The sequence below is a fragment of the Haliotis rubra genome, unplaced genomic scaffold, assembly GCF_003918875.1.
Source record: "Haliotis rubra isolate DU_JTF1 unplaced genomic scaffold, ASM391887v1 Scf314, whole genome shotgun sequence".
In the NCBI taxonomy this organism is placed as follows: Eukaryota; Metazoa; Mollusca; class Gastropoda; order Lepetellida; family Haliotidae; genus Haliotis; species Haliotis rubra.
Window position 1 is genome coordinate 1,184,173 of NW_025766985.1, and position 27,466 is coordinate 1,211,638.

The 27,466-nt window shown below is 40.3% G+C and overlaps 2 protein-coding genes across 3 annotated transcripts; one reads left to right on the forward strand and one right to left on the reverse strand.

Moving 5' to 3' along the window:
- Positions 1–3,631: 3,631 nt before the first annotated feature.
- LOC124283409 (tripartite motif-containing protein 45-like) lies at positions 3,632–8,393 on the reverse strand. Its single transcript, XM_046719460.1, has 7 exons — positions 8,364–8,393; positions 8,063–8,156; positions 6,910–7,980; positions 6,416–6,456; positions 6,012–6,063; positions 5,804–5,854; positions 3,632–5,359 (listed from the first exon to the last, which is right to left on the reverse strand). Exons 1-7 carry the CDS (start codon positions 8,391–8,393, stop codon positions 4,704–4,706), a joined length of 1,995 nt encoding a protein of 664 aa, XP_046575416.1. The 3' UTR covers positions 3,632–4,703.
- Positions 8,394–13,923: 5,530 nt separating this feature from the next.
- Positions 13,924–19,878, forward strand: LOC124283394 (monocarboxylate transporter 12-like). 2 transcript variants are annotated; one of them, XM_046719444.1, is made up of 6 exons: positions 13,924–14,005; positions 16,353–16,575; positions 16,885–17,028; positions 17,449–18,453; positions 18,781–18,831; positions 19,711–19,878. In XM_046719444.1, the coding sequence occupies exons 2-6, from the start codon at positions 16,377–16,379 to the stop codon at positions 19,833–19,835; spliced, it is 1,524 nt and encodes a 507-aa protein (XP_046575400.1). In that variant the 5' UTR covers positions 13,924–14,005; positions 16,353–16,376; the 3' UTR covers positions 19,836–19,878. The 2 variants fall into 2 exon arrangements, with proteins under 2 accessions (XP_046575400.1, XP_046575402.1); XM_046719446.1 differs by lacking the exon at positions 18,781–18,831.
- The last annotated feature ends 7,588 nt before the right edge of the window (positions 19,879–27,466 follow it).

Sequence of the window (27,466 nt, forward strand, 5' to 3'; positions counted from 1 at the left end):
TACTGCTTGTTGGATTCACCAAGGTGACATCATCGGCAGTAGACGTGATTGACAGCAGATTGAAATCATGCATTCTCACAGAAACATATCTTCTAGACATTAATATTAAGAAATTCAGAACAGCACTAGACCGTTTCAGATATAGTTCCCATGATCTTCTAATAGAAAAAGGTAGGCATTTAGGGATACCACGGGAAAAATGATTGTGTAAATATTGTACTTATCAGGAGTTAGAAGATGAATATCATTTCTTGCTTGTTTGTCCATTGTATGCAAATATCAGAAAAGAATACATAAAGAAATATATCTACTTGAACCCCCGAATACACAAATTCTATACCCTCATGGCATCCCAAAATCAAACAGCCACAAAATACCTTGCAATGTATATATACCATGCCATGAATATGAGATCCTCTGCTTTGCAGATGTGATATTATTTACTTTATATTCATTTATATTGCACCCTCTGCTACTGAATGTTATATGTACTATAGGCCTACGGCCTCTTCAGTACTGTAAATAAAGATTGATTGACAGCAGATTGCTCATATCATTATCAGTTATTGTGCCAGTTCCGTTGCACAACAGTGAAGATGTATTGTCAACAGGTAGGGAATCAGAGTTTGACTGGGAGGTATTATTGTGACATCCATCCCTGTTCATCCCTGTTAATCCCAGTAGAGCCCAAATAATTAGAGGAATCTTTGTAAGAACTTAAGTCAGGACCGGAATCCTATTGTGTCAAGTTGGCCGTCACATGAGACTGACTGACTGAGTTTGGTTTTACGCCGCTTTTAGCAATATTCCAGCAACATCACGGCGGGGGACGCCAGAAATGGGCTTCACACATTGTACCCATGTGGGGATTCGAACCCGGGTCTTCGGCGTGACGAGCCAACGCTTTAACCATTAGGCTACCCCACCGCCCCCCGTCACATGAGACGAGTCAGAGGGTCGGTTTACTTTTCGTGGAACCCTACCACGCCTTTGACCTATTTGCTTACTGCCACGATTTCCGTCATCATAGACAAAAACTTTCCCATCAGTTACAAGCTTGTCATAATTGAGGAAAGCTGTCCTGCCTTCATCTCGTGCAGATTTCCTATAGTGAAACAACTGTGATCTCGTATCGCGAACTCTCTGTGTAAAGTCCTCTGACACTCTAAACTCTTTATTTCCTGTAAGGCACTTGTTTGCAGCATAAAAAAAACATCCCATTTGACTTTGAAAAGGGTAAACCGTACAATAAGTGGCCTGGACTGTGTTTTGGAAAATAATATATGTGCTCTCTCAATGTGCAGTAAAGATGCATTTTCTATATTGAGTGATGTTGCCATAAAATCTCTCAGCCACTGCTCACTCTCCTGCCAAGTTTCCTCCCTTCTATCCGGTAAACCATGGAGAATAAGATTGGATCTGCGGGATTGTGCTTCTATCTGATCTGTTTTTAATTCTATTTCAGTAACATTGTTTCAGAGCAAAACGTTTTTTCTTGCAGAGAAGACAGACGCTGGATGTAATCTAGAGCAAACCTATCAAGCTTGTGATTCATGCTTGTCACCTGTCCCTGCAGAGGGGCGAGCTGTGTAGCTGGGTCATTAAGAGTGGTCTGCTGTTATTCTCCTGGTATACAATGGCCAGATACATTCTCTACTGATAATCGAGTTTGCATTATGTTAGGAACGGATTTGGGAGGACCTGGGTTGGACTCTACATCTCAGGCAACAAGCAAGAGAGTCATAGTCAACAGAACAAGTCCCAACACTGGACGTGTCCCCTTGGGTAGCGTTATACCGGGGTGTATCACATGTGGACTTCTGCACCGAGGATTTAAACATCCTATTGTAGCCCTCCATGCAACAATATCGATACTCATATATTCTCCAATAGGTTAGAGTGTACAATGAACGGGTATATTCACCACAAAACCGTGTCCAGAACTCACCTGAAATATGATATCAAGAATTTGTTTCTCAGAGCAAATTCACAACAGCCGCCAAATCTGAGACCACGTGACCCCATTTTTGGAGACGAATTATTCTTCCCCCAAACTACTATTTTCTCCAATATTACCATTCAGGATATCCAGACTTAGTCTAAGTGTTAAAGACCCCAATTACAATAAATCGTATGCCGTTAAAAAGATGGAAAGAGTCTTTGAAACACAGTATAACACACTGTTAAGAAACTTGATGACAAATAGATGTACAAAAAGTGACAATTTGAGATGGTTACAGATAAAGATCTTATATGTTATTACCTACGAGGGCGAACATATCGGGGTTGATATTTTTCATACGATGATTTAGGGCAAAATATCACTTTGTCATGGTGACGTGACGTCATGAACAATACTATGACGTCACGTTTCTTCTGTGACGACGGCGGGTAGCCAGCCTGTTTGAAAGTAGATTTGGGTTTATTTTCCTCAATTTGACGACTTCGGTAATAAACAGAATATTATATTCGTGCCCATGCCATACTATGTCTACGACACTCGTGCCTAAGTATCGGTATATCCTCTCTCTGGGGAAATACCAACATTTAGGCACTCGTGTCGTAAACATAGTATGACCTTGGGCACTCATATAATATCCTCTATATATTATGCATACAAACTTTATCTTACATAAAATTGGTCGAACTAAAAGACACTCCAATATGTACATTCTGTTCAAAATAATTTGAAACAATTGTTCATCTATTCTGTAATTGTTGTCATGTTAAAACATAAATGCGATATGTCTTGTTGTGAAACAAGTAATATTTACACAGAAGATAAAAGAACAAGTTCCAAACTTCAAGCATGTAGTAAGGGATATATCTATACTATCTGGTCATCTCTCCATAATCTATTTACTGAAGACATTATGTCAGATAAACATATTGTAGTCTATTCAATCGCTATTATCACTATTGGATATACATATATATGAGTGCATATTTCATTTCGGCAAAAATTGTAAATTCAGTAACCCATGCTTGTCGTAAGAGGCGACTAACGGTATCGGGTGGTCAGGCTCACTGACTTGGTTGACACATGTCATCGGTTCCCAACTGCTCAGATCGATGCTCATGATGTTGATCACTGGATTGTCTGGTCCAGACTCGATTATTTACAGACCGCCGCCTTATAGGTGGAATATTGCTGAGTGCGGCGTAAAACTAAACTCACTCACTGTAAATTATGTATCCTTGTTTAACTTTGAAATATTGCTGATTACGTCCATGACTATTCTGAATATACAAAACATAAACGGATGACACAAATCCAAAGATGATATTCATTTTAAGTACCTAGATATTAAAATATCTAGTTTTACAACATAACATGGCTTATGAGTTTTGAAATTTTGCATTTATTGCTTAAAAGGGGCCAACAAGCCAAACAATTACTTACATTTCTGATTTGCAAATATAGAGTAATATGTAGAACACAATTCAAAATGAGAATATGAATTATATTATGCTTACTTGAAGCTCTACTACTAAACATACTTGGACTACAAATTTCAGACATAAACAGATAAATCAATTTTCATTAAATAAGGAAAATGATAATGTTATAGCATGGACATTGGCATTAATTGTTACGGTAGTGACATTTTAAATAATAATCAGTGTTATATGTTTACTTTAAAAGATAATAAGATGTTACGGCAATCACATTGTGAATGAGTGAGTGAGTGAGTTATTATTTAAAGTCACATCTGCAATATTGCAGCCATATCGTGACGAGAACATAAAGTGACATTGTGATGGTATAAAATGTCACTACCTTAACAGTCCTACCAGAGCCGTGTCCTTCTTCAGCTACTGACAATATCGGTTTTATAACAATAACTGGTACCCAAAGTTTACTGAGCTCATGGCTTTAAATGATATCCCCTACTGTCTAAGGTACTTGACGTTGTTTGGTTTCACAAAATTAATTGGTTTCAGCGGTAGCCACCGTAACGATTAGGACATGCACAAATCTCAGATATCATTTTGTACACACATTTTTGCGATACATTTCAGAAAAAATGATTTATGTGTGTCTGTGTTTTACAGCCATGTTTCCTCACTGCCATTGCTTGCAAACATGAAGCAGAATTAGAGGACAGTACAGGGACTAATCATTATTGCAATTTGTGTGTTTGTGTGTGTGCTGTATAGGTAGTGACATCAAACCTTGTGACAAAGTTTGACCTTTTTTTACATAATGTTTTTCCATACAAAAAAGGCCAAACCAAGCCAAGCATGTAGCTGCAACATGATTAATTATGATAGGTTAAATATGTCTTTTGTAAAACATGAAAATGACAAAAAAACTCAAAGCGCACATCGGCCACTGGAGTTGTGACACATGAAAAATGAGTAAAATTAGGTGGTTTGGGTTGTATCCATAGTATGAATGGATATTTGTGACTGTGTATTGATGTGAAATGTATTCTAAAAGATAAACATATTGTATGTTATTCTATGGAAATAAATATGATAAAGATGCAAAGTAAATGTAACATAATACCTACAAAAGCTTAACAGCAATCAGTAAGAAACATCTAGCTTGGCAGCCATTCGCGAATCTATATTAAGTGTAAAGTTTTGATACATAGTCACTCATTTACTTCTAAGCGCTATATTTCTGAGAGATGAGTATCTCACAGTCTTCGTGTGACTATAACCATTATTATGGTCACCAGTATTGTACTACGACATCACGCCAGTGCCTTGACAATCATTGACTTCTTCTCCTCTGTCATGTTAATGTCGCTCCCCACGACAAGTCTCATGCTGATAAGGCTCTTTTCTGAGTTATACACCCCGAACATCGGCCACAAGGGTTGACTGGAGTCTACCTGGTCTACTGTCGACATCACTTTGTTCTCCTTCACATCAATGAAGACAATCTTCTTCCTGGCGTCATCATAGACGATACCGTAATGTAGTGTGCCTGATGCCCCTGCTGTGTTGGGTATGGTGTCAGGAAGATGTAACACACGTTTTCCCTCCTTCCTGATTGCCCTGCATATCCCTTCGTGAGTAATACAGGATTTGACGTCCAAACAGTAAGCATGAGGACGATTTTCTATACTGTGCTTTATGTCCCTCTCTTCCTTAGGACAGACACCAACCTCAAAGAGGAGGACGTTCGCATTGAGTGGTTTGTCCAGGCCAACCCTTGCCTCCGTCTCGAAGTACTGCAGACAACCAGTCCGGGCGAGGGGGGCACTACTACATGTCCCCCAGTAGTTCTTCAGTCTGTCTTCCTCTGCAGGTGTGGCATTCAGCCTTTTGTTGACCAGGTCTCCTTCTGCGTTGATGTGGGTTCTATCCAGGTTGACCATGTCCCTATCATATTTAAGATGTATACCTAGAAAACATGAATGAAATTTACGTATGATTACAACATGAGTATGAGAGTATGAAACCCGATTACCGAGCAATATTAGACTCACTATGACAGCAAAAAGAGAAATGAAATGTAATAATAATAATGCTAATTTTTGCGCCTAGAATCCAACACGACGTTGCTCTCTGGCGTTACATTATTACCCTGACGGAATTGTACTTTCAAAGCTGCTACTAAGCGCTAAGCGCGACCGCATAGGTCCGTACATCCGCTTTTCAGGTACCCATTTTGAACAGCTGGGTGGACTGAGTGCAATGTGGACGAAGTGCCTTGCCCAGGGACACAACACAGCATAAGATCCAGGTCACAAATGTTGGTGTCTCCACCGGGATTCGAACCCGGGCCTTTGGCGTGAGAAGCCAGCAAGCTAACCACTACACCACCGTGTACACCAAATGTACATACAATGAAGGATTGATGAGAAGTCCAGCTTTCCGGGATCCAGGAAGTAGATTCCTAGAGAAAAGAAAGAAGAGAAAATCAGTTTACTTCCGGTTTTAGTTTACTGCAACGACACCTCGTACGTTGGCCTTTTTCCTGACTGACGAGGAGACCTAATCATGCCAAACAGTAGAACGTCACATTTTATACATTGTATGAATAACAATCTCACCTTGTGATTCCAGATGGTCTGTTAAGGACGTGTGAACCTCCATTGCAGGTTTCTTAACCGTTTCAAAGGCCGAGCGTAAAAAGAGAAACACAGTTTTATATGAAAATGGCTTTTGCTTAGACGAAGGCGGTCTTTAACAGTGACCCACGTGTAAGGAATGGTGCACAAAATCATGACCTAATATTATATAATCTACGTGCACTAATACCATGACGTCAGTGCCTTTACTAGAACTGAAACCTACATGGCTTACCACAACGGTGTCAGTTGAACATCAACAATGATGAATAAATTATGGCACTTCAACAACCCACACTAATTATAATTATTACTAATAGTTACTGAGACAATGCATCTGAAATTACAACTTTTGAGATGTTGATGGTCATGTTTTAGTTATTTACCTTCTCCTGATCCTTGAAGATGGCAAGTTGAGATTGTAAATCTGGTGAATACAAAAAAGGTAGTAAATATAGATATTATTAAAGGGTATTCTTTAAAAACGTTTTTGTGTCCAACTGGTTTTTTATGCAATAAAATGAGTAAAACATGTTTATGATGTTTTGTTAACCATGAGTATAATGTATAAATGGACTGAAATACATGGATATGTGACCCGTGAAGGTTCGGGATAGAATAGGTCTTCAGCAACCCATGCTTCCCACAATAGGCGACTATGCTTGTCGTAAGAGGCGACTAATGGGATCGGGTGGTCAGGCTCGCTGACTTGGTTGACACATGTCATCGGTTCCCAATTGCGCAGATCGATGCTCATGCTGTTGATCACTGGGTTGTCTGGTTCAGGTTCGATTATTTACAGACCGCTGACATACAGCTGGAACATTGCTGAGTGCGACGTAAAACTAAACTCACTCACTCACATGGAAATGTGCATTACCTGTTATGGTCGGCATGGTATCTGCATCATCTACGTCCTTGTCAGACGTGCTGACTCTCCCAAACATTGCAACCATCTCGCGAAGAGCCTTATGTCCTGTAGGAGTGAATGTCAAGGCCTTTGTCTTGACCGAATCTTCAGGAAACGGGCGGAGTAAATCTTCGTCAATCTTGCTAACAATGGTAGACAAGAGACCCATGAATTGGGCGCATGTGGTAGACGCCATGGCCCTTTCAGCATAACTTAATGTAGCCAGTACAGCCGATTCTGTGGTTCCAAGGCATGCCATATCCTTCAGAAGATTACGCCTGTGCTTCTCAACTTCTTTCTCAATTTGCTGATTGTGAAACTTTAACCTTTTCACTAAATGCAGAGCAAGGTCAGTGTGTACGTCAGCTATTTCCTTCGTCACTTGATGAGCCCTATCCTCCAGCTCTGTCATCCGACTCTGTACCTGTCTAGAAGAAGTCTGTATCTTCTGCAGGTGTTCCTTGTGCTGATCTACTTTGTTGAGAAGAAGCACTTTAGTTTCTTGAAATGTTTCATCAAGATCTTTAATGCCATGGTCCTTGTGTTTTCCTATTGCACACACAGAACAAACTGATGTGTCGCATTGTTCATCGAAAAAATTGACAATCTTAGTAGGATGATTTGAACACGTCGAGAGAGGTAGTCGTTCCCGAATCGGCATTTCATTAAACTGCTCAGCCAATACTACAGCATGTTTTGAAGTTGCTCTTGTCGTGTTGTGTTTGTCGGTGCAGTTAGCACACATGGAGATGTTACACGTCTTACAATGACTTACAACTTTCTCGGTGCATTGTCCTGTGAGAAATTCACATTCGTGTTCATCTGTTGCAAGAGCAATTTCATTTCTCCTCACGAAGTCGACTGCTGTACGTTCCTTGTCCAAGTTGATGTCTCGCCCACAAGAGCAGACAATGTCCTTCTGGTTGTGCTGGTCAATGCAAGGTTTACAGGCGGCATGGAGACATGGCAAAAGCAGCAGCTGTCCTGTGTCACAATCTGGAGACGTTTGTAGAACACAGGCAGTTTCCTCAACTGTAGTAGCTAAAAACAAATAACAACAATGTACAGGTGATAGGTAATAAAGTTATGTAGTGACATATCACTGTAAGTTGAAAAGACGAACCTGGAGGTTTTAATGAGGTAGTCTTTTCGCTTTTTTTTCCGTCCGTATTGATGGTGGTAAGAGCCTCAAGTTTTTTCCGAGTTTCTTTCAAATCCTGAAATTAAGCAATTCATCTTCGCTGTAATCATAATATACCCAAACGAAGGATGATGTAGACACACTGACACCACATCATATTTACTGTCAATATTCTTAATCAGATGCAGATTATAGTTGAATTTGTACTCGTGCTTCTGAAGTTCAAAGAAATTTCCGACTTTCAGTGAAACAAGTTAATAACAGAGATTGAACCACTACCTACCTGCTGTAAATGGAGACATTTCCTTGACATACTTTTTTCTTTGTATTTCGTCTTTTCTAACTTTGTTTGAGCTGAAATGAAATTAGAAAATATACCATTACATTTTCCCCTTCTATGTGCATTAGTTGAACTTATCACATGCATGTTAAGTCAATTTCAGTCCTGTGTACAGTGCGTTGATAACAATGAGAAGCACGTATTGTATGTAATTCTTGTACCATGATCTCTCACCTGATTTCTGCTTGGTGTTGAGTTGCTTAATCTCCTTCTTTAACTTTGTGTTCTGCTCTTCGTGCTGTTGATTTAGTTTGTTGACCACTCTTTCATGTTCAACCTTACTATGTTGTACCTCTTGCCTTGCATCATCTAGTTCCTTCAACAGAATGTTGCAGTACCTGGATCAGCTTTTTACTCATATTTGTGCCACGCATACATCCCACGGCCACTCAAACAACCATTTCCATAATGTTTGTGATGTTACATCTATTCAAATGAAAACCTGCCCAAACAATCCCCTCAGGCATATTCCCAAATCACTGTCTACCTTTTGCAAAACAGCAATCCTCTGTTCCATCACAGATATACGTTCCTGTACCTCTGTCTCACTGACAAGCACCAAGCTGGAAACACCTTGAACAAAAGGGATAGATGAATGACACAATATACGCTATTGAAATACGTTCTGTCAGTTCCGTCAAACGTAACAAAAAGGGGGTGGGGGGTTGGGGTGAACTCTAACACAATATACGCCATTTGAAATACGTTCTGTCAGTTCCATCAATCGTAAAAGGGGAGTGAATTCTGGCAATATACGCCATTTCAAATACGTTCTGTCAGTTCCTTCAATCGTAAAAGGGGACCGAATGCTGGCATTATATGTACCATGTTCCCCTTGACATCCAAACGTCAATCATTACAAAGGCAGAAAATTCCGAACTAATTTAAGTATAATCATGCTTTCCATGGTCTTACAAACACATTAATATAGTGAGTATTGTTTGTTTGTTTGTTTGTTCTTTTAGGGGTCGTTGTTTGGTTTAATTGCATCAATGCCCTTGTCCTAAATGGTTTCCAATTGTTACCATAAAGCACTAATCTTCACAATGTATACCTCCCCTTTTCGCTGTATTGTCCAACATCTCCTTCAGGTGCTCGTGGGTCGTGTATAGCGCAGCACAGAATTCTTCATAGCCTTTCTGTCCCTTTTTAATCACTATCTCCAGCAACTTTTCAGTCTGTGCTCCTTTTCCGTCTTGTTCCTGACAATTCCTACGTTCCGTGTCACTGAAGACATGTGAAGACCACATGTGGTCAATCACTTCTTCTGGGTGCAGGTCCTCCTTCAGTGTTACAAAGTTCCGTCTGATAACTTCCGCGGGAGTCATGGTCTGTTTATCAGAATCGGCCTGCATCATGTTGTGTATCCAAGGTAATATGAAACTAAAGAGTAACTGAAATGAATGCTATATATTTGGTGAGACAAGTTTGTTACATACTTACATTAGTTTGTCTCATGGTCCCTGAACTACGTTTTCACATCCGACTAACTCTGTATTACAAAAGCTCTAAACAAAAGAAGTCTAGATCTTTTTTAGGTTCCAATCTCACTGGAGTTCCTATCAACATTACATATTTTCAGCAGCGTATACAAAATGTATATACCTCCAAATATTGCAAGGGGCACTGTGAAGACTCACCAATACCTAACCACTACTGGCACGAACATGAAATATATACAGCGTCAACGACCGAGAATAATCTGGACAATCAGGGTGGTCCGCTAAATCGATCATCCATCCAAATCTGCTCATATCATCCATCCTAATCTGCCCATCATACAAGGACGTTCATTAGTGTTGATGGATAATTGCCTAGCATGACACGCTACCCATTGAGTAGCCACTTGTCACCAGGTCGATTCCTTAGTCGTTTCATAGGACATGAAAAATATTACGCTTTTTTGTTCCTGGTAGACGTTCGGTATTACACGTGTACATATCTGATTCATAGCCGTAATGTGAAGCCACACACGTTCAGGGACGTACCTCTATACGGAAAAACCTATACTTTATCGCAGTTGCTGTACACAATGACCCTTGCTTACGGTTTTCCCTTGTAGCATATGTTATATTTGGGATTACACTTTCTTAGTAAAGTACAGATTCTAGTACTTTTGGGGGTTGAGTCCCATCTGGGATTCGAACCCACACCCTCAGAGTCAGGCACCTAATCGCCAGCACACAAAGTCAGACGCATAGACCGCTCAGCCATCGCGCCTTCCACTTAGTGTGCTGGCGATTAGGTGCCTGACTCTGAGGGTGTGGGTTCGAATCCCGGATGGGACTCAACCCAAAAGAGTACTGGAATCTGTACTTTACTAAGAAAGTGTAATCCCAAATGTTACATTTGACCGCTTTCTAAAATGGCATTGTGCATTTCACAGTTTACCCTTGTTTTGAACAATCAAACTAGTTAGTATGTTAAGTTATAAACAATCGTACTCAAAATAAATCTCGAATAAGCAAGTTATATATAGGTACTGTTTCAATCGCAAAGTTCATGACCACTGAAATCTTTGATGGACATAGTCCACATTCTCTACACCTAATATAAGTCGCGTACTTGATATGTGTACACAATAATAGCAGGTAAAAGCGAGTCATGGTTTGCATGCGTCACAAATTCCTCCTTGTAAATAGAAGGGTGCAGTGGACGTGCCTCGCTAATATTCTTGCTCTACAGTGATTCAACACGGGTATGATTACCACGTCAAGCAGAACGACTGTTTATTGACGCGTACATTGTACATGAATGTGTTTACCCTGAATATCAAAACAGCTAAATGTGAATAGGTAGGAGGACAAGGCGAGAGATATGGACAGGAGAAGAGTATTTGAAAAACAGCCCGTGCGGAGCAGTAATGAATTGGGCTATAGACTGAATAACTAAACAGAAACAGGATCAAAGATCCGTACTGTTACGATGATTGCCGCTACTGTTACGATTGTCTCCACTGTTATGATGATTACCTTAATTGTTACGATAATTGATTTATACTGTTATGATGATTGACTCTATTGTCACGATAAATATATCTAATGTTATCATTATAATCTATACAGTTATGAACGTTTTTGTGTCCCCGGGCGTAATGTTGCTGGAATATTTCTGCAAGCGGTGTAAAGTATACTTACTCACTCACTCTTCTGTGGCAATCATTGTCTCTACTGTTACGATCACTGTCTCTACTGTTATGATGATTATCTCTCTTATCATGATGACAGTGCCTCTACTGTTATGATTATTTCTCTACTGTTACGATGATTGAGTTGATGATTGTCTCTACTGTTACGGTGATTGTATCAACTGTTACGATGATTGTGTCTACTGTTATGATGATTGTCTCTACTGTTTCGATGATTGTGTCTACTGTTACGATGATTGTGTCTACTGTTTCGATGATTTTCTCTACTGTTACGATGATTGTGTCTACTGTTATGATGATTTTCTCTACTGTAACGATGATTGTGTACTGTTATGATGATTGTCTCTACTGTTACGATGATTGTTTCTACTGTTACGATGATTGTGTCTACTGTTATGATGATTGTCTCTACTGTTACGATGATTGACTTGATTGTTTCTACTGTTACGATGATTATGTCTACTGTTACGATAATTGTCTCTACTGTTACGATGATTGTGTCTACTGTTATGATGATTGTATGTACTGTTACGATGATTATCTCTACTGTTATGATGATTGTCTCTACTGTTACGATTTAAATGTCAAATGTTCTCGTCACGATATGGCTGAAATATTGCCGATATGACGTTAAATATTAACTCACTCACTCTACTGTTACGATGATTGTCTCTCCTGTTATGATGATTGTCTCTACTGTTCCGATGATTGACTTGATTGTATCTACTGTTATGATGATTGTCTCTACTGTTACGATGATTGTCGCTACTGTTATGATGATTGTCTCTACTGTAACGATGATTGTGTACTGTTATGATGATTGTCTCTACTGTAACGATGATTGTGTACTGTTATGATGATTGTCTCTACTGTTACGATGATTGTGTCTACTGTTACGATGATTGTGTCGTAACAGAATAGACAATCATGATAGCAATAGAGGTAGTGTATGGCGGAATAAAGCAATCATTGTTTTATATATGTGTTTAAGATACGTGAATGAAAACTGCTTCTGCAAGATATACCAGACACATCACTACAAGCCCTGTTTGTACAAGAAGATTCATCTGAAACGTGTACGTGCAGATGTCACGGGACAATACAGTCAACTCTCGTTAATCCGACACTTGTGGTTGCAGAGATATATGTCGGATTAACGAATGTCGGATTAATGAAAATGTCGGATTAATGTATATTTAAAGATTCAACTATATATTAATATACAATGTGAGCACAAAAGAATAACCAGTCTTGTTCATCATTAACAGATACTGGGCGGTGGGGTAGTCGAGTAGTCAAAGCGTTGGCTCGTCACGCCGAAGACCCGGGTTCGAATCCTCACATGGGTAGAATGTGTGAAGCTCATTTCTGGTGTCCCTCGCCATGATGTTTCTGGAATATTGCTAAAAGCGGCGTAAAACCAAACTCAGTAAGTCAGTAAGTCACAAACAGATACCAGTGGGGTGATTGTCAAATCAGCTGTGAAAATTACAAAACTGAAAACTATTAATGCCAGCACGTGTTCGTAAAATGGGTCAGGATGACCATTCCCAAGCAATTTCAGTGTTAAGTGTAATAGTGCATGGGCATGATCTACAGGCTAACGATTAGGGCCTTACCTTCAACTGCAGATGTGCAATGTTTGTGTTGGAACCTATGCATCTATGCGTCAAGCCATGACAGGCCACGACATACCTCCAGCAGTCTCAGATCAAAACAGACGTTACCTGCAGTTACCACCCAGCCCATAACCGCCCGTATGAAGTTAGTGTCATACTCGCTCTGGAAATACTTCCTGTTGTGTTAAGTAGGACAGTGTCGCTCTGTAGTCTATAGACACTGCGCTAGGTATTAAGGCTAAGTCAGAAGATATGATTACTGATGAATACTGACCTATTATCATAACCTTTAAGCACATGTCATTACACTGTCTAAGAGACTAATGTTTTCAAAGCGTTCTAGTGGCGATGGGGTAGCCTAGTGGTTAAAGCGTTCTCCCGTCACGCCGAAGACATGGGTTCGATTCCTCACCTGGGTACAATGTGTAAACCAACTTCTGGTGTCCCCTGCCGTGATATTGCTGGAATATTGCTAAATCGGCGTAACACTAAACTCACTCACTCAATCCAAGCCTTCATGCCATCCAGGTCAGACGGTCAACTCGGTCTAACACAGGATATGAGGCAGAACAGGCCATAAATACTATATTAACTTCTAGGCTCACCCACAATGTCCTTATCCCTATAAATATTTTGAACGATATCTTAAAGTATAACAATGAATGACCCATTTCAACGAATATTATCAACCGTACGCTGATCTTGGTATGTCATGGTGAACACCTACCACGTGTTTGTTTAACATACGATGAGACGCCGGCATTGTACCACTGGAAGCTATATCTAGGTTATCGCCTGGGAGTATTTCACAACAGCAGGTAACTATAATAGTCAGTCGCCCAACCTGTGGACAGTGAATAATGATACTGTGTTTGCTGCTTATACAACACGAAGGGTATGTATTATCTAGTACTAGTTCATACACTATGTCAAGGATCGCTTCTTTTCACTTCAATGGACACACATGCGAGTACTGTTGTCAGCGCTAAGTCAGGTGGGTAATTTCTCATGCATAGCGCTCAGGTCGCAACCAGTTGAAGTTAAGCAATGTTGGGCGCGGAGAGTCCTTGAATGGGTGACCGTGTGTGACAGCTTGACTTAGCCTTGCCCCACAAAGAAGCACACGTGATCTCACCTTAGGCAAGTGAGTTTGTTCAAAATTGCCTCTGTTCACCCAGCAGAAAATGGGTACCCGGTGAAATTAGTCGTGAGACTATTAACCGTCTAGCGCCTAACAGGCAGCTCGGGTTATTCGGGGTCATAATAACCAGACTTTGAGCTTTGAGCAAGTTATCTAGCCTGGAAAACGAGCGTTATAAATATTCTCATTATTATATACACTGTGGGGGGCTAAACTCTGGCTAGATTTTTCCCTTTGTTATGTTACATCACCATGCATATTTGGTAATTTCTACTTCTCCAAGCGTCACATTGGTATCCCTAAATGATTGTGGAAAAGGCGGAGCGGCGGACATGTACAGAGTGCTGTCCCTTAGCCGTAGCAGGATCAGAGGACCCTGGGATCGAACCAATGATTCATTGATTCCTGATTCAGTTTCGTCAGGGGCAATACAGTGATTCTTGTTCGTCAGAAACATTGTGCGACTTCTGTTACAGTATAGTATCCAATGAGTTGACACGTTTTGACATAATTCAAATTACTAAAATCAAACTCGCGCATTCTCCCTAGGTACCCAAAGTCTGTGTCGTCTCTGGGGGTATACTTCGCACATCTATCATATTTATCTAATGCCTTTTCGATGTATGCCACGTTACCTTGAATTAAACTGGACTAGTTTATAGTTTGACTGAACACCAGAATGATCATTGAACTTCTAATAGGAGACAATGGAGACGGATTGAAATGTGGAGTATATGTCTCCAATATTTCTAAGCCACACTAAGTGAAGTGAGAAGTTCAACTGGCTATCGATAGTTCACAGAGATCGATAATCGTTAACTAAAAATCAATCGGTTATCGATAAGTATCGAAGACATAACTTTGAGCAAAATGTCTGAAAGAAATGAATACATTTCACAACACTGGTACGTGGTAACATGTTTTTGCTCGGATTATTACGAAAACAGTGTCCTGAACATAATTTAGAAGCAGACCATGAATAAAAACCTAACTTTGTATATTCTGTGAGAAAATTAAAACGCTTTTCTATGACCAACGTGAAATACAATATTATCGATAACACAATTTTCACATCGATAAACATTATCAATATATCCTATTGACGATATTTCCGAATATCAATTATTTCGGCCAGACCTATAACTCAAAATATCTGGAATCATGTTATTAAGCATTGTGTTGTGAAAAAAAAATAGTTCCGCATATTTTACCACTAATGGGGTTGAGATAAAATTAACTATTCATCCAGCGTGATTTGATCACTTCTTTTTGAAAAATGGCCCTTCTGCCCATGTTCTATAGTAATCCTTCAATAATGTAAGTGATTGGTATAGAAACTTAGTATTATTTGTTAGGTTTTCTCTTGAACGTGACCACGTTTCTGAATGTGCTATGATAGCAAGCCCACTTTCCTATAAACAATAATGCGTTCCAGATGACTAGCGTTCAATATTGTTTGTGATTGTCACGGTTGCATGAAGGTGAACCTAAGCGCTCGGCTCCTAATCAAATTAGAGGGAACATAAAAATTTAGAAACACAGTACATCTTTCACCCATTTATATGGTAATTGTATGCATTTTGCCGAGTTGTTACAGCAATAGATGTCTGTTGCAGCATACGTCAGACTCGATGAATTAGTTGGTATTGCGTTGTCACACAACGACGACGACATGTCGATGTGATGATGGCTATCATTATATCAGCCACTGGTTTTCCTGTAGGAATTGTAATAGTTTTACATGCTGGAATGATCAAAACTGGTTCACTTGTGTTGGCAGTGACGGGCAAAGACCTGACATTGTCTCTCAAACATCATGACTGTAAAGAGGAGCCATATAGATAAGGGATACTCTTGTGTGGTGCTCTCATGGTATGATGATCAACAATGTTCCACTTGTGTTAGCAGTGACGGAACCAAGGCCTGACAGTCATGGCTGTACAGGGGACCCACATAGATTGGGACTACTCTTGGGTGGTGCTCTCATCTTATCATGATCATCAATGTTCCACTTGTGTTGGCAGTGACGGAAGCAAGGCCTGACAGTCATGGCTGTACAAGGGGCCAACATAGATCGGGGCTACTCTTGGGTGGTGCTCTCGGCAGCCTTTGGAATCCAGTTTCTCGTGGGCATGCTGATTTTTAATGTGGGAGCCATGACCAGCGCCATCTTAGAGGAAATTGACAGCGACCTGACCAGGACGTCATGGGTAGGAGCTACACTGAACGCAACAATCACTTTACTGGGTACATATGTTGAAGCATTATGTATATTTACTCAAATGTAATGAGTAGCGACAAAAACTAGTGACTGCTTGTTGATGATTTAAAATACTAAACGACCTCATGTAATTGCAGCCACATAAGCATAGGGTATCAAGACTCGTTTTCATTTTTCATTGTCTATAAAGGTTCTGATCGAAATATATTTTATGTCGATATATAGACATGTTTTTTTTTAATTTACCCTAAACCCTTGACCCAGTACAACACATATAGCTAAATATACGCCCGCCACAACAACAACTTTGTCAGTTTACAATGTCTTGGTTCCAGGTCCATTCGTGGGTATTTTTAACCGCAAATTTGGTGCCAGGGTTACAACATGTGTGGGAGGTTTGATCACATTCAGTGGACTCACAGCAGCCTCCTTTACTAGAACTGTGCCCGGCCTTCTTGGAACATATAGCTTTCTTTCAGGTAAATCACTCTCATGTTGTTGGTCATTTTACTAGAACTGTGTCGCCTTCTTGGAACATATAGCTTACTTTCAGGTAAATCACTCTCATCCTATTGGTCATTTTACTAGAACTGAGCCCGGTCTTCTTGGAACATATAGCTTACTTTCAGGTAAATCACTCTCATGCTATTGGTCATTATACCAGAACTGTGCCCGGCCTTCTTGGAACATATAGCTTAATTTCAGGTAAATCCCTCTCATGTTATTGGTCATTTCGGTTGATGTACTGATACGTTTACTTAGGTTGACATGAGCAGCTTTCCTATGTACATTTCGGGCACTTTCATAAGGTTTAGGTCATTCAATATATCGTGCATATGATAGATAACAGATCAGCCAAGTAACAATAATACAGTTTTATCAGGTTTCTCTTAATACAGGTTGTGGATTTGCCTTGAGTGTCAACGTTGCCGGATCCGTTCCTGGTCACTACTTCGACAAGAAGCGTCCAATAGCCTTTGCTGTGTCTATGTCTGGGGGTGGATGTGGAATGTTTCTAGGAGCTCCACTGATCCGATACCTCCTTGAGACATATTACCTAAGTGGGACAATACTCATCTTAGGGGCCTTGTCATTCCATATATGCATAGCTGGGCTTATCATAAGGGATCAGGACAGCAAAAGTGCTGAAACAGCAAACGAATCTTTTGAAGAGCTTCCTATCAGGTGTACAAAGGATCCAACCAAACCGTGTGGTAGTGATTCATCAGTGGCGCTTGAAAGTGAATCAAAACGATTGATGGGTGATGAAGACACTGATGAAAAACATCAACCTGAAGCAAACAAGTTCACCAAAGAGAATATCGAGTCCAAATGGACAATCCAAAAGTCATCTAGTCAGGCTGTCGATGATAACGGAGCTCATGTACTTGACACAACACCGTCTGGGGAAAGTAGAAAATATAAACTGCTACAAAATCATTTTTCTATTGCTATGCGAAGTGGATTTATTGTGTATGTAGTAAGCATTTTATTTTGGTCTATAGGAGAATCATCTTGTTATCTTCATCTGCCCAACTATGCAGCTTCTAAAGGAAATTCACCAACCGAGTCTAGTACTCTTTTCACAATCATGGGCATTATGAATGTTATATCCAAGATTCTGGCAGGGTTTGCAGCCACAGACCCTGCCATTGGTTACTACCTTCTCCATATGGGGATGCTTGGCATGGGAGGGTTAATAACCTTGTTATTTCCTCTCATGTCGAATCAGTTCTACCTACAATGCATATATGCAGCAATCTTTGGACTGCAAATGGGAGGACCAAATTCACTCCTTAGTCCTATTACTATAGACCTTATTGGACTGTCTGCTATAGAAGTTGGATTCGGAATGCTGATGTTTTCTTTTGGAATTGGATTCCTGGTTGGAGCTCCCCTTGCAAGTAAGTAGTGTTGCTGTGGTGATCAACCATTGTAGTTTATTAGTAGATAGCGATGTAGTCATGTTTATTGTGTAACGTTTAATGTGATGGAGAAGAGTGATGACTTCACCATTCGGTTTGTGGTGTGCAATATTCCAGCCCTTTGTATTTACATTCCAGAACATGTCGTGTACATTCAAACATGGTATTTCAACGTTTAATGATATAAAATAGGTTCATGAACTCAGGGTTACAGCAATCACGACCCCTTGTTGCTTTACCTTCTGTTATCGCTTGTCTCTGAACCGACATCATTTTTGTGTAACCAACTGCGCATGGATGTTTCAGGTACCATCTTTGAAGTTAGTGGAGTGTACGACTACACTTTTGTGTTTGCAGGTAAAATGCCAATAAACTGATAGTTTATTGTTTTTAAATATTAAAACGGACCAGATACACATTCCTTCTAAACGCATATGTTGGAGTGAGTGAGTTAATATTTAACGTCACATCGGCAATATCTCAGCCATATCGTGACGAAAACAATTTATACAATCAAAAATGAAAGCATTTTGGAGAGTAAAACCTGTAGACGATTGACAGTACAAATACTAGAATATCACATATGAGAACATAAAACTAGCCTGTCAAACTAAACGATTTTAATTGAAGAAGACAATACAATATAATACACGGGCTGTAGATCACCAACAACTGAAGGTAGATCACCATACTAGGAACCATGGGGACTTACATTACTTTCACTACCTACATGGACCCTAGCTGGATTTACACCATCCCTTCAGCCGCTGGCGATGTAGGAAGACGCATATGTTGGACGTATCGAAAAAGGAGTACGAGTCGCTATTGTATAGCGACATAATGACACTGCCTTTACATTTGTCCTCTAAATCACAGTGACATTGAAGGAAATACAGCCAAGTAGACATGAAAGCTTTTGTTTGTTCGTTCGTTGTTTTACGCCACACTAAGCAATATCATAGCGCGGCACGGCATGGCATCGTCCGATGTCCTCAAGGACAATTTGAGGAAGTCTTGTCCTATACCTTTGTTTATTTGATTGTTGTTTAACGCCGCACTCAGCAATAGTCCAGTTACATGGTGGCCATTTGTAAATTATCGAGTTAAAACCAGACAATCTAGTGATTGACATCATGAGCATCGATAGTGCAACACTAATGTCGGCACATGTATGTTCTGTCATTTGCCTGGATATATACAATGAATTCCCCTTTTCTTACTGATGTATATTTGCAGGCCTTTGCATGATACTCGCTTCTGTCTGTGGAGCCCTCCTACCCATGTTCAAAGGAAGGAATTCTTCACAACTTCGACAGTCCTTTGAAAGTCAACATGACCTTGAAACTGCATGTATGAATTAAAAAGAATAACATTTCATTCGGGGCAGTAAAAAATCAAAACTGACTGTGTTTATGTGTCACACTTAATTTTGCCTTTAAGCATTAAATGGGTGCTAACAGTATTCATGCCAATAGTGCTTTACAGTACTTTAAGTACTATTCAAGCAGCAGGGGAACCAATCATGTGTTTACTTGTTTACAACTGATCATGTTAGGATGTTTTAAGTACCATTTGACTGGAATGGTAAGCATGTTTTCTCTTTTATATATTCGCTGTCACGTGTTTCTTGTGCATGTGTTTATGGTGGGTGCCATTGGGGGGATGAGGATACGCTCACCTTTTCACGAACACCTGCTATCACCACTATCTGATTCATATGCTATGTCATCGTATCGCACGGTGTCAAGCACTGGGTTGTCAGGTCCAGACTAGACTGTTTACAGTATCGCATGGTGTCAAGCAGTGGATTGTCAGGTCCACACTCGACTGTTTACAGTATCGCACGGTGTCAAGCACTGGATTGTCTGGTCCACACTCGACTGTGTACAGGCCACGCTGTATACCTCCAATTCTAGCGAAATGCGCCCTTAAACAACACCAACCAACCAAAACCAGCTCTTACCACCAGAGACTTCCTAGGGCAAAAGGGTGTGTCGTTTCTATTTATATGGACACACTCCTAAATGATCAACAACATTACCACTATCCAGGCTGGCTAGTCTATCTAGTGGTCTTCTGCCCAAGCAAAGGTTGATACCGCGATAGCATAATCAGTAAGACCCCACACAAGTAAGTGATACACAACATTATGTACAAGGAGAATATATACATGATGGATATTTGAGTTATAGAATTGAAGACGTTGATGTACATACAGTGTGATGACATTACTGGTAGTTCTTGTGATTATAGATTGTCCATAATGTAGCGTATCACTTGATAACGGTGCTAGGGTCTACACCAAAACGTCGCATCTAGTACAAAAGTGTTCGACTTCATCATACCAGTTTCTAAATGTCACTTAAAGAAGAAGAATACCTTTTAACTTTACCTGTGACACGGTCATGTGATCTACCCAAGCTGAGCCATCATACACATCTCTTACACATGTTCACTTCACCATGGGGGGTGGTCAGAAGAAGTATGTGTGTGCGTTTGTATGAAGGAAGCTAATTTGTATAAGCATGGAAATTAACATTTAACACGACTTGTGTAACATAAAACCTACATAAGGTGTATACAAACAAATTACATAAGGTGTATAACACAACGTTATATAAAACAGAACCTGCAACGTTACACAACACAAATCATGCAAGATATAAGATTTCGTAGCATATTTAACGATTTCACCACGTATCTCACAACGCTTGCCGGACTGATTGTGTTCTCGGAAGGAAGTAATGACACTGAGACCGTAGCTTGCGCTTCATACATCATACATATTTACGTTTTGTAGAGAGTTATATAAAAGAAGCTATAAGTACCACAACAAAAGCATGATTTATGGATGTCAGCTTCTTTATTGTGAATAACACGACGTTTCGGAGTGTGTGCTTGCTCCATCATCAGGTGAAGGAGTAAGCATACACTCCGAATCGTCGTGTTATTCACAAGAAAGAAGCTGACATCCATAAATCTTGCTTTTCTTATGCATTCCACTTCTAAATGCCCTTCAAAGATTATAAGTACCACATTATAATAGTAGCGTGGTGGTGGTGATGTCTGGGAGCACCTGCCTAATACTAGCCAGGATAGGGTTTACACCTTCCTTTTTCGTCTCGGGGTCAAAGCTTACATAACCAAACACGGATTAAAGATATACTGTATAATTAATATCAACCTTTGTAAATAATGAGAAGTGACATAGCTATATCATAGTTAATACCAATGACTGGCGATGAGTGTTAACATTCTTAAAGAAGTTATGGTTATTAAGTGCTTAACCTGAATGGGACCTATGAAGATCCAGATTAGAATTGATCTTCAGCAACCAATGCTTTACCTAATTTGATGACAACCTGAGTAAATAATGATATATATACATATATATATACATATATATATATATATATATATATCACAGTTAAAGGATATCAATGCTAATGATGACTGGCAATAGGGATAAACATTCTTACAAGGTGATGATGATGCTGATGCTGCTGCTGCTGCTGCTGATGATGATGATGAAGGTCAACAATATTCGGATATTACCAAACTGGAATTTGTATTGTTTTCAAAATATAGAATGGTACATATATGGTCCTGTTTCACAAATATATCTGGACGGAGATGTATCAAATACTAGCATAGTGATCTGGATCACAGCATGCTTGATGCCAGCCAAACCTTAATGTGTTTTAACACGAGTGGAGCGGTTGCGTGTTTGACGGTTGGGATCGATGCTCATGATATCTATAGCTGGATTGTCTGGTTCATATTCGATTACCTAAAGCCTGAATATTGATGAGTGCGGTGCTACCTTTTACTTTAATATACTCTCCAAAAAAAAGAAACGCACAACAAAATTGGAATTTTGATCCATCCGTGAGTTGGTACAGGGATGATTTTACAAACAAGTTTCATTTATTTATGTTTTTATGTGAAAACATCATATCCAAACGCATCTAGCATGAAATACCTGTATGTAACCGCGTGATTTTGAGTTGGTGCATGTCACAGAACACATTATGAAACTTGGGACTCACATCGTGTCACTGATGAGTATAAAAGATCGATCACTGATTTTTGTTTAGTCACTTTATTTGAGAGTTTCTAAAGAATTAAAAATGCCACGACTCAGCTGCGCCAATCGAATTATTGCTATCGGGCTTCTCACGCAAACATACCCGGATTACGACAATTATCCGCACAGACTGTCAGGAACAGGCTTCGAGAGGCGGGTTTGAGAGCACGAAGACTGTTCTTTGGCCCTGTGCTACGTCAGCTACATCGACAATATCGTGTTCAGTGTTGCACCACCGTTCGGGTCTGGACTATGGCTAATTGGTGTCGAATCTGGTTCTGCGATGAATCGAGTTTCTGTTGGAAAGACGCGATGGAAGAATGAGAGTGTACAGACGCCGCCATGAATGTTTTGCCGACGCCTGCGTCATAGGCCCCCACTGCGGGTCAGAAAATCGATTTACTAGGTCCCGGTTTAGTATCCACGCCCCCTACTATATAACATGTAAAGTATACAAAACTAGATCGTCAACGCAATCAATTTGGTTAATAAAATGACAACAAATGCACGTGTGAAAATGAGAGGGAAACTCAAACGTCTTTCATCCAAGATGTCACGGTCTGATGTTTTATCTTGGTGAGAATAATTCTAAAAACGAATAAAGATATTTTTTAAAGAAACACAAAATAATCCATTCATTCAGTGTAATGTGTTAGCCGATCAGATCGTCGGAGGTAGTGAAGTCAAGGGCTGACGACCTATTTTTGTATACTTCTGGCACAGCAACTCGGTCTTCGGCGATTTAATACAAAACATCAAATGCATCACCACGGAAAGAGCATGCATATGCCCCCTACACACATCGGAGATATGGACAAGAGCTTTTGATACTTGTGAGACCTTGAAAATATGATATATCGGTTGACGTGTGCGTAATTGTCCGGTTTTCGATAATGTCACCGTATTTCTGTGATGAACTTTTACATGTTATATAGTAGGGGGTGTGGATACTAAACCGGGGCCAAGTTTATCGATTTTCTGACCCGCAGTGGGGGCCTATGGCCTGCGTCCCCCAGGTTGACCGATTCGGGAAGGGAAGTGATTTGGTGATCTGACTGCGCAACGCTATACTGTGCTGACATCATTCGTCCACACCTGCTTCCTATTCTCAACTGTCAGAGGGAGCTGTTCCAGCAGGATAATGTCAGACCAAACACAGCACGTGACCACACACAGCCGCAGACCCTTCAACAACTCGCCCATGTACCACAGGCAGAGTGGACTGCAATTCAGCAACATCAGATCCAGAGACTGACTGGCTCGATGCCGAGCCGATGTCGCGCAGTACTGAACGCAATGGTCGTCACACTAGGTACTAACCTCAGTGCCGCCAAGCGACTTTGTGTGATCCTCTATGTGCCTTTTTCCGAGGTTCTACCAAACATCGATATTGGGACATTACCTATGCGAAGTTTCATTGCATTTCGTTGATTATTTAAACCAATACAATGTATCATAATAAGGAAAACAAATTAGTTCAAATTATTATATGCGTTTCTTTTTTGAGAGAGTATATATCCAACTTTATGAATGTCGGTATCTACCGGTAAACTACATGCTTATACTTGTCTGTTAGGATCCGGTTTTGTTTCGAACAGCCAGCTGAGTTTAACATATTTGGGGCTGTGTGGTAGCCAGGTGGTTAAAGCGTGCGCTCGTCACGCCGAAGACCCAGGCTCGATACCCTACATGGATATAATGTGTGAAGCTTATTTCTGGTGTTCCCCCGCCGTGATATTGCTGGAACATTGCTAAAAGCGACATAAAACTAACTTCGCCCACTCACTCACTTAACGTAATTGTGACAGAAGTCATAAAACTTTCAGGTTGGTATGTTGACTTGGGAAATTGATCGTATATTTCACAGCAAGCATCATAACCGTAGATAAAAAGTTCCCATGAAAGCGACACCATACATAATTGTATGTAAATTGTGTGAGAGTTACGCATTCATTTAATGCACAGACTATCACGGACAGTATTTCAGAAGCACGTGTTACTGAAACTGCAACTATGATTTACACGGCTGTTCATGTTGTACACTTATAGACCAGCGTGAATACAGTACACCAGACGGTTAACTATGGTGTCCTATAATTGCCATCGCGTGGCGCGTAAAAAAAAGAACTACGTCGTGGGCGACGTCGCCTTCGACGTCGTGGACGACGTCGATTTTGTATTTTTGTCGTAGATCATTCTTGTGTATTTCTTTTTTATACGACGTCGTGGGCGACGTCGCCCACGACGTAGTTCTTTTTTTACGCGCCACGCGATGGCAATTATAGGACACCATAGTTAACCAACAGTGGGTCGGCAGTGTTCACGTTCGAAGATTCATTTGACCACGTTAACTAGGACAGGAGGGTAAGTTAGTCGTAATATTCTATATTCATTCCACAGATAAGGTATTAAATGCTACATATACGGGGCCAACTCTGAAGTATATAAAAATACAAACCAATATTCCACAGCTACTGAGAACGGTGTTAACGCAGAACATGTTAATATCGCAGAACATAAGAAAGGTGAATCGCATTCAGTATTTTACTGTTTGTCAAGAAAATAGTATAGCTAAAACTACTCTACTATTGTACGATCGGTTTCCCAATCAGGACTTGAGCTTGTTGTGTGATTCTACTAGGTTGATCTGGATGCTGGGTGAGAGAGACTTTGCTCATAATATCGGTCACTGGTTTGTAATATATAAACCGCAGACACAGTATAGCTGGAATATGTGTGGGTGCTAATTATAGCTGCCGTTTATGTCGTACGTGCGACGACATGCTCATAATATCGGTACTGGATTGTCTTATATAACCCGCAGACATATAGCTGGAATATGTGTAGGTGCTAAATATAGCTGTTGTTTATGGCGTACGTGCGACGACATGCTCATAATATCGGTACTGGATTGTCATATATAACTCACAGACATACAACTAGAATATGTGTAGGTGCTAATTATAGCTGCCTGTTATGACGTACGTGCGACGAAATGCTTATAATATCGGTACTGTATTGTCATATATAACCCGCAGACATATAGCTGGAAAATGTGTAGGTGCTAATTATAGCTGCCGTTTATGTCGCACGTGCGACGAAATGCTCATAATATCGGTACTGGATTGTCATATATAACCCGCAGACATATAGCTGGAATATGTGTAGGTGCTAATTATAGCTGCCTACTATGACGGACGTGCGACGACATGCTCATAATATCGGTACTGGATTGTCACATATAACCCGCAGACATATGACTGGAATATGTGTAGGTGCTAATTATAGCTGCCTAGTATGACGTACGTGCGACGACATGCTCATAATATCGGTACTGGATTGTCTTATATATCCCTCAGACACATAACTGGAATATGTGTAGGTGCTAAGTATAGCTGCCGTTTATGTCGTACGTGCGACGACATGCTCATTATATCGGTACTGTATTGTCATATATAACCCGCAGACACATAACTGGAATATGTGTAGGTGCTAAGTATAGCTGCCGTTTATGACGTACGTGCGACGACATGCTCATAATATCGGTACTGGATTGTCATATATAACCCGCAGACATATGACTGGAATATGTGTAGGTGCTAATTATAGCTGCCGTTTATGACGTACGTGCGACGACATGCTCATAATATCGGTACTGGATTGTCATATATAACCCGCAGACACATAATTGGAATATAAGGCTGTTGTGTATATCGTACGCGCGACGGCAAGCTCACAATATCTGTCACTGGTTTGTTATGTATATAACCACAAACACAGCATAGCTGGAATATGTGTTAGTGCCTGATATATTATATAAAAATATTATTTTGTCACATGTGCGACGGCATGCGGCGTTGTTCATAATATCGGAAACCCGTTTGTCATTTTTCTGAACCGCAGAAATGGTATATCTTTCAACTTTCCCTTTGTGCCGCCCAATATTATTCGAACAGCCGCAGCCTTCGGTAATCACGTTTCACCACTTTTGAGGTAGTGTTGAGCAAGGTCTTTTGGGGGAGATTTCAAAGAGCGTGTAACTAATCTTATTAAAAGATGTTTGATTATGGTTTCAGACGTAAGCTTTCGAAAAGGTTTTCCAGTAAATACGTTAAGGGTAACTCCAAAATCAGAATGAAACATTATGCTCGATATAATTCCCTGACTTGTACCATAAGTTGCCGCAGTTGGGCAACACTTGACTAGCCCTTGCATGTGTTTGTGACGAGGGCCATCAGTGCGGCAGGATACGCGAGCATCTGGTATCATCACTGTTTGATGACGATTCATGAACACACGATTATCATTAAGCTTTGTGCAAAATTGCAAATTGTGGGAATACGTACCTATGATTCAGCCTAATCGTGATTTTACTATTCTATGCCTTTTTGTCAAGTGACAGATTAAATATAATGTAAAGTCACACACTGTTTTATCTACACCATTCATTCACAACACTTCCAGAAACCAGGCACCTTGACACACTTTACCACCGTATACACTTGGCGCATGTTCATCAGCTGTTCTTCAGCTGTAGACAGCTGCAGGTCATCTGGGTGTCACTGGAGCAGATATCACGTGAGAGGTAGGTGGCAACTTTTTATGATGCAGTATAAATATGATGCATAGAGAAACACTTACTGTTATACCTATCAGTATTTGTTCTGTATGTAGTATGATCAGTGGGCCGCGTATTCGTCTTTAAGCAAAGGCAAACGAGCTGGTGTACATTTACGCTCCAACCTCGACTCTAATGCAAGAAACGACTGACTGACTTTGGTTTTACGCCGCTTTTAGCAATATTCCAGCAATATCACGGCGGGGGACACCCGAAATGGGCTTCACTCATTGTACCCATGTGGGGATTCGAACCCGGGTCTTCGGCGTGACGAGCCAACGCTTTAA

What these genes read in the sequence shown, in the direction of transcription:
- LOC124283409 (XM_046719460.1), bottom strand. Translation starts at nt 8,393, where the DNA reads ATGTCAAGGAAATGTCTCCATTTACAGCAG. An exon ending in AATGTCTCCATTTACAGCAG is followed by an intron (nt 8,157 to 8,363) that starts GTAGGTAGTGGT and finishes GCTTAATTTCAG; the next exon opens with GATTTGAAAGAAACTCGGAA. An exon ending in CTTCTCATCAATCCTTCATT is followed by an intron (nt 5,360 to 5,803) that starts GTATGTACATTT and finishes CATGTTTTCTAG; the next exon opens with GTATACATCTTAAATATGAT.
- LOC124283394 (XM_046719444.1), top strand. Translation starts at nt 16,377, where the DNA reads ATGGCTGTACAAGGGGCCAACATAGATCGGGGCTACTCTTGGGTGGTG. An exon ending in AACATATAGCTTTCTTTCAG is followed by an intron (nt 17,029 to 17,448) that starts GTAAATCACTCT and finishes CTCTTAATACAG; the next exon opens with GTTGTGGATTTGCCTTGAGT. An exon ending in CTACACTTTTGTGTTTGCAG is followed by an intron (nt 18,832 to 19,710) that starts GTAAAATGCCAA and finishes GTATATTTGCAG; the next exon opens with GCCTTTGCATGATACTCGCT.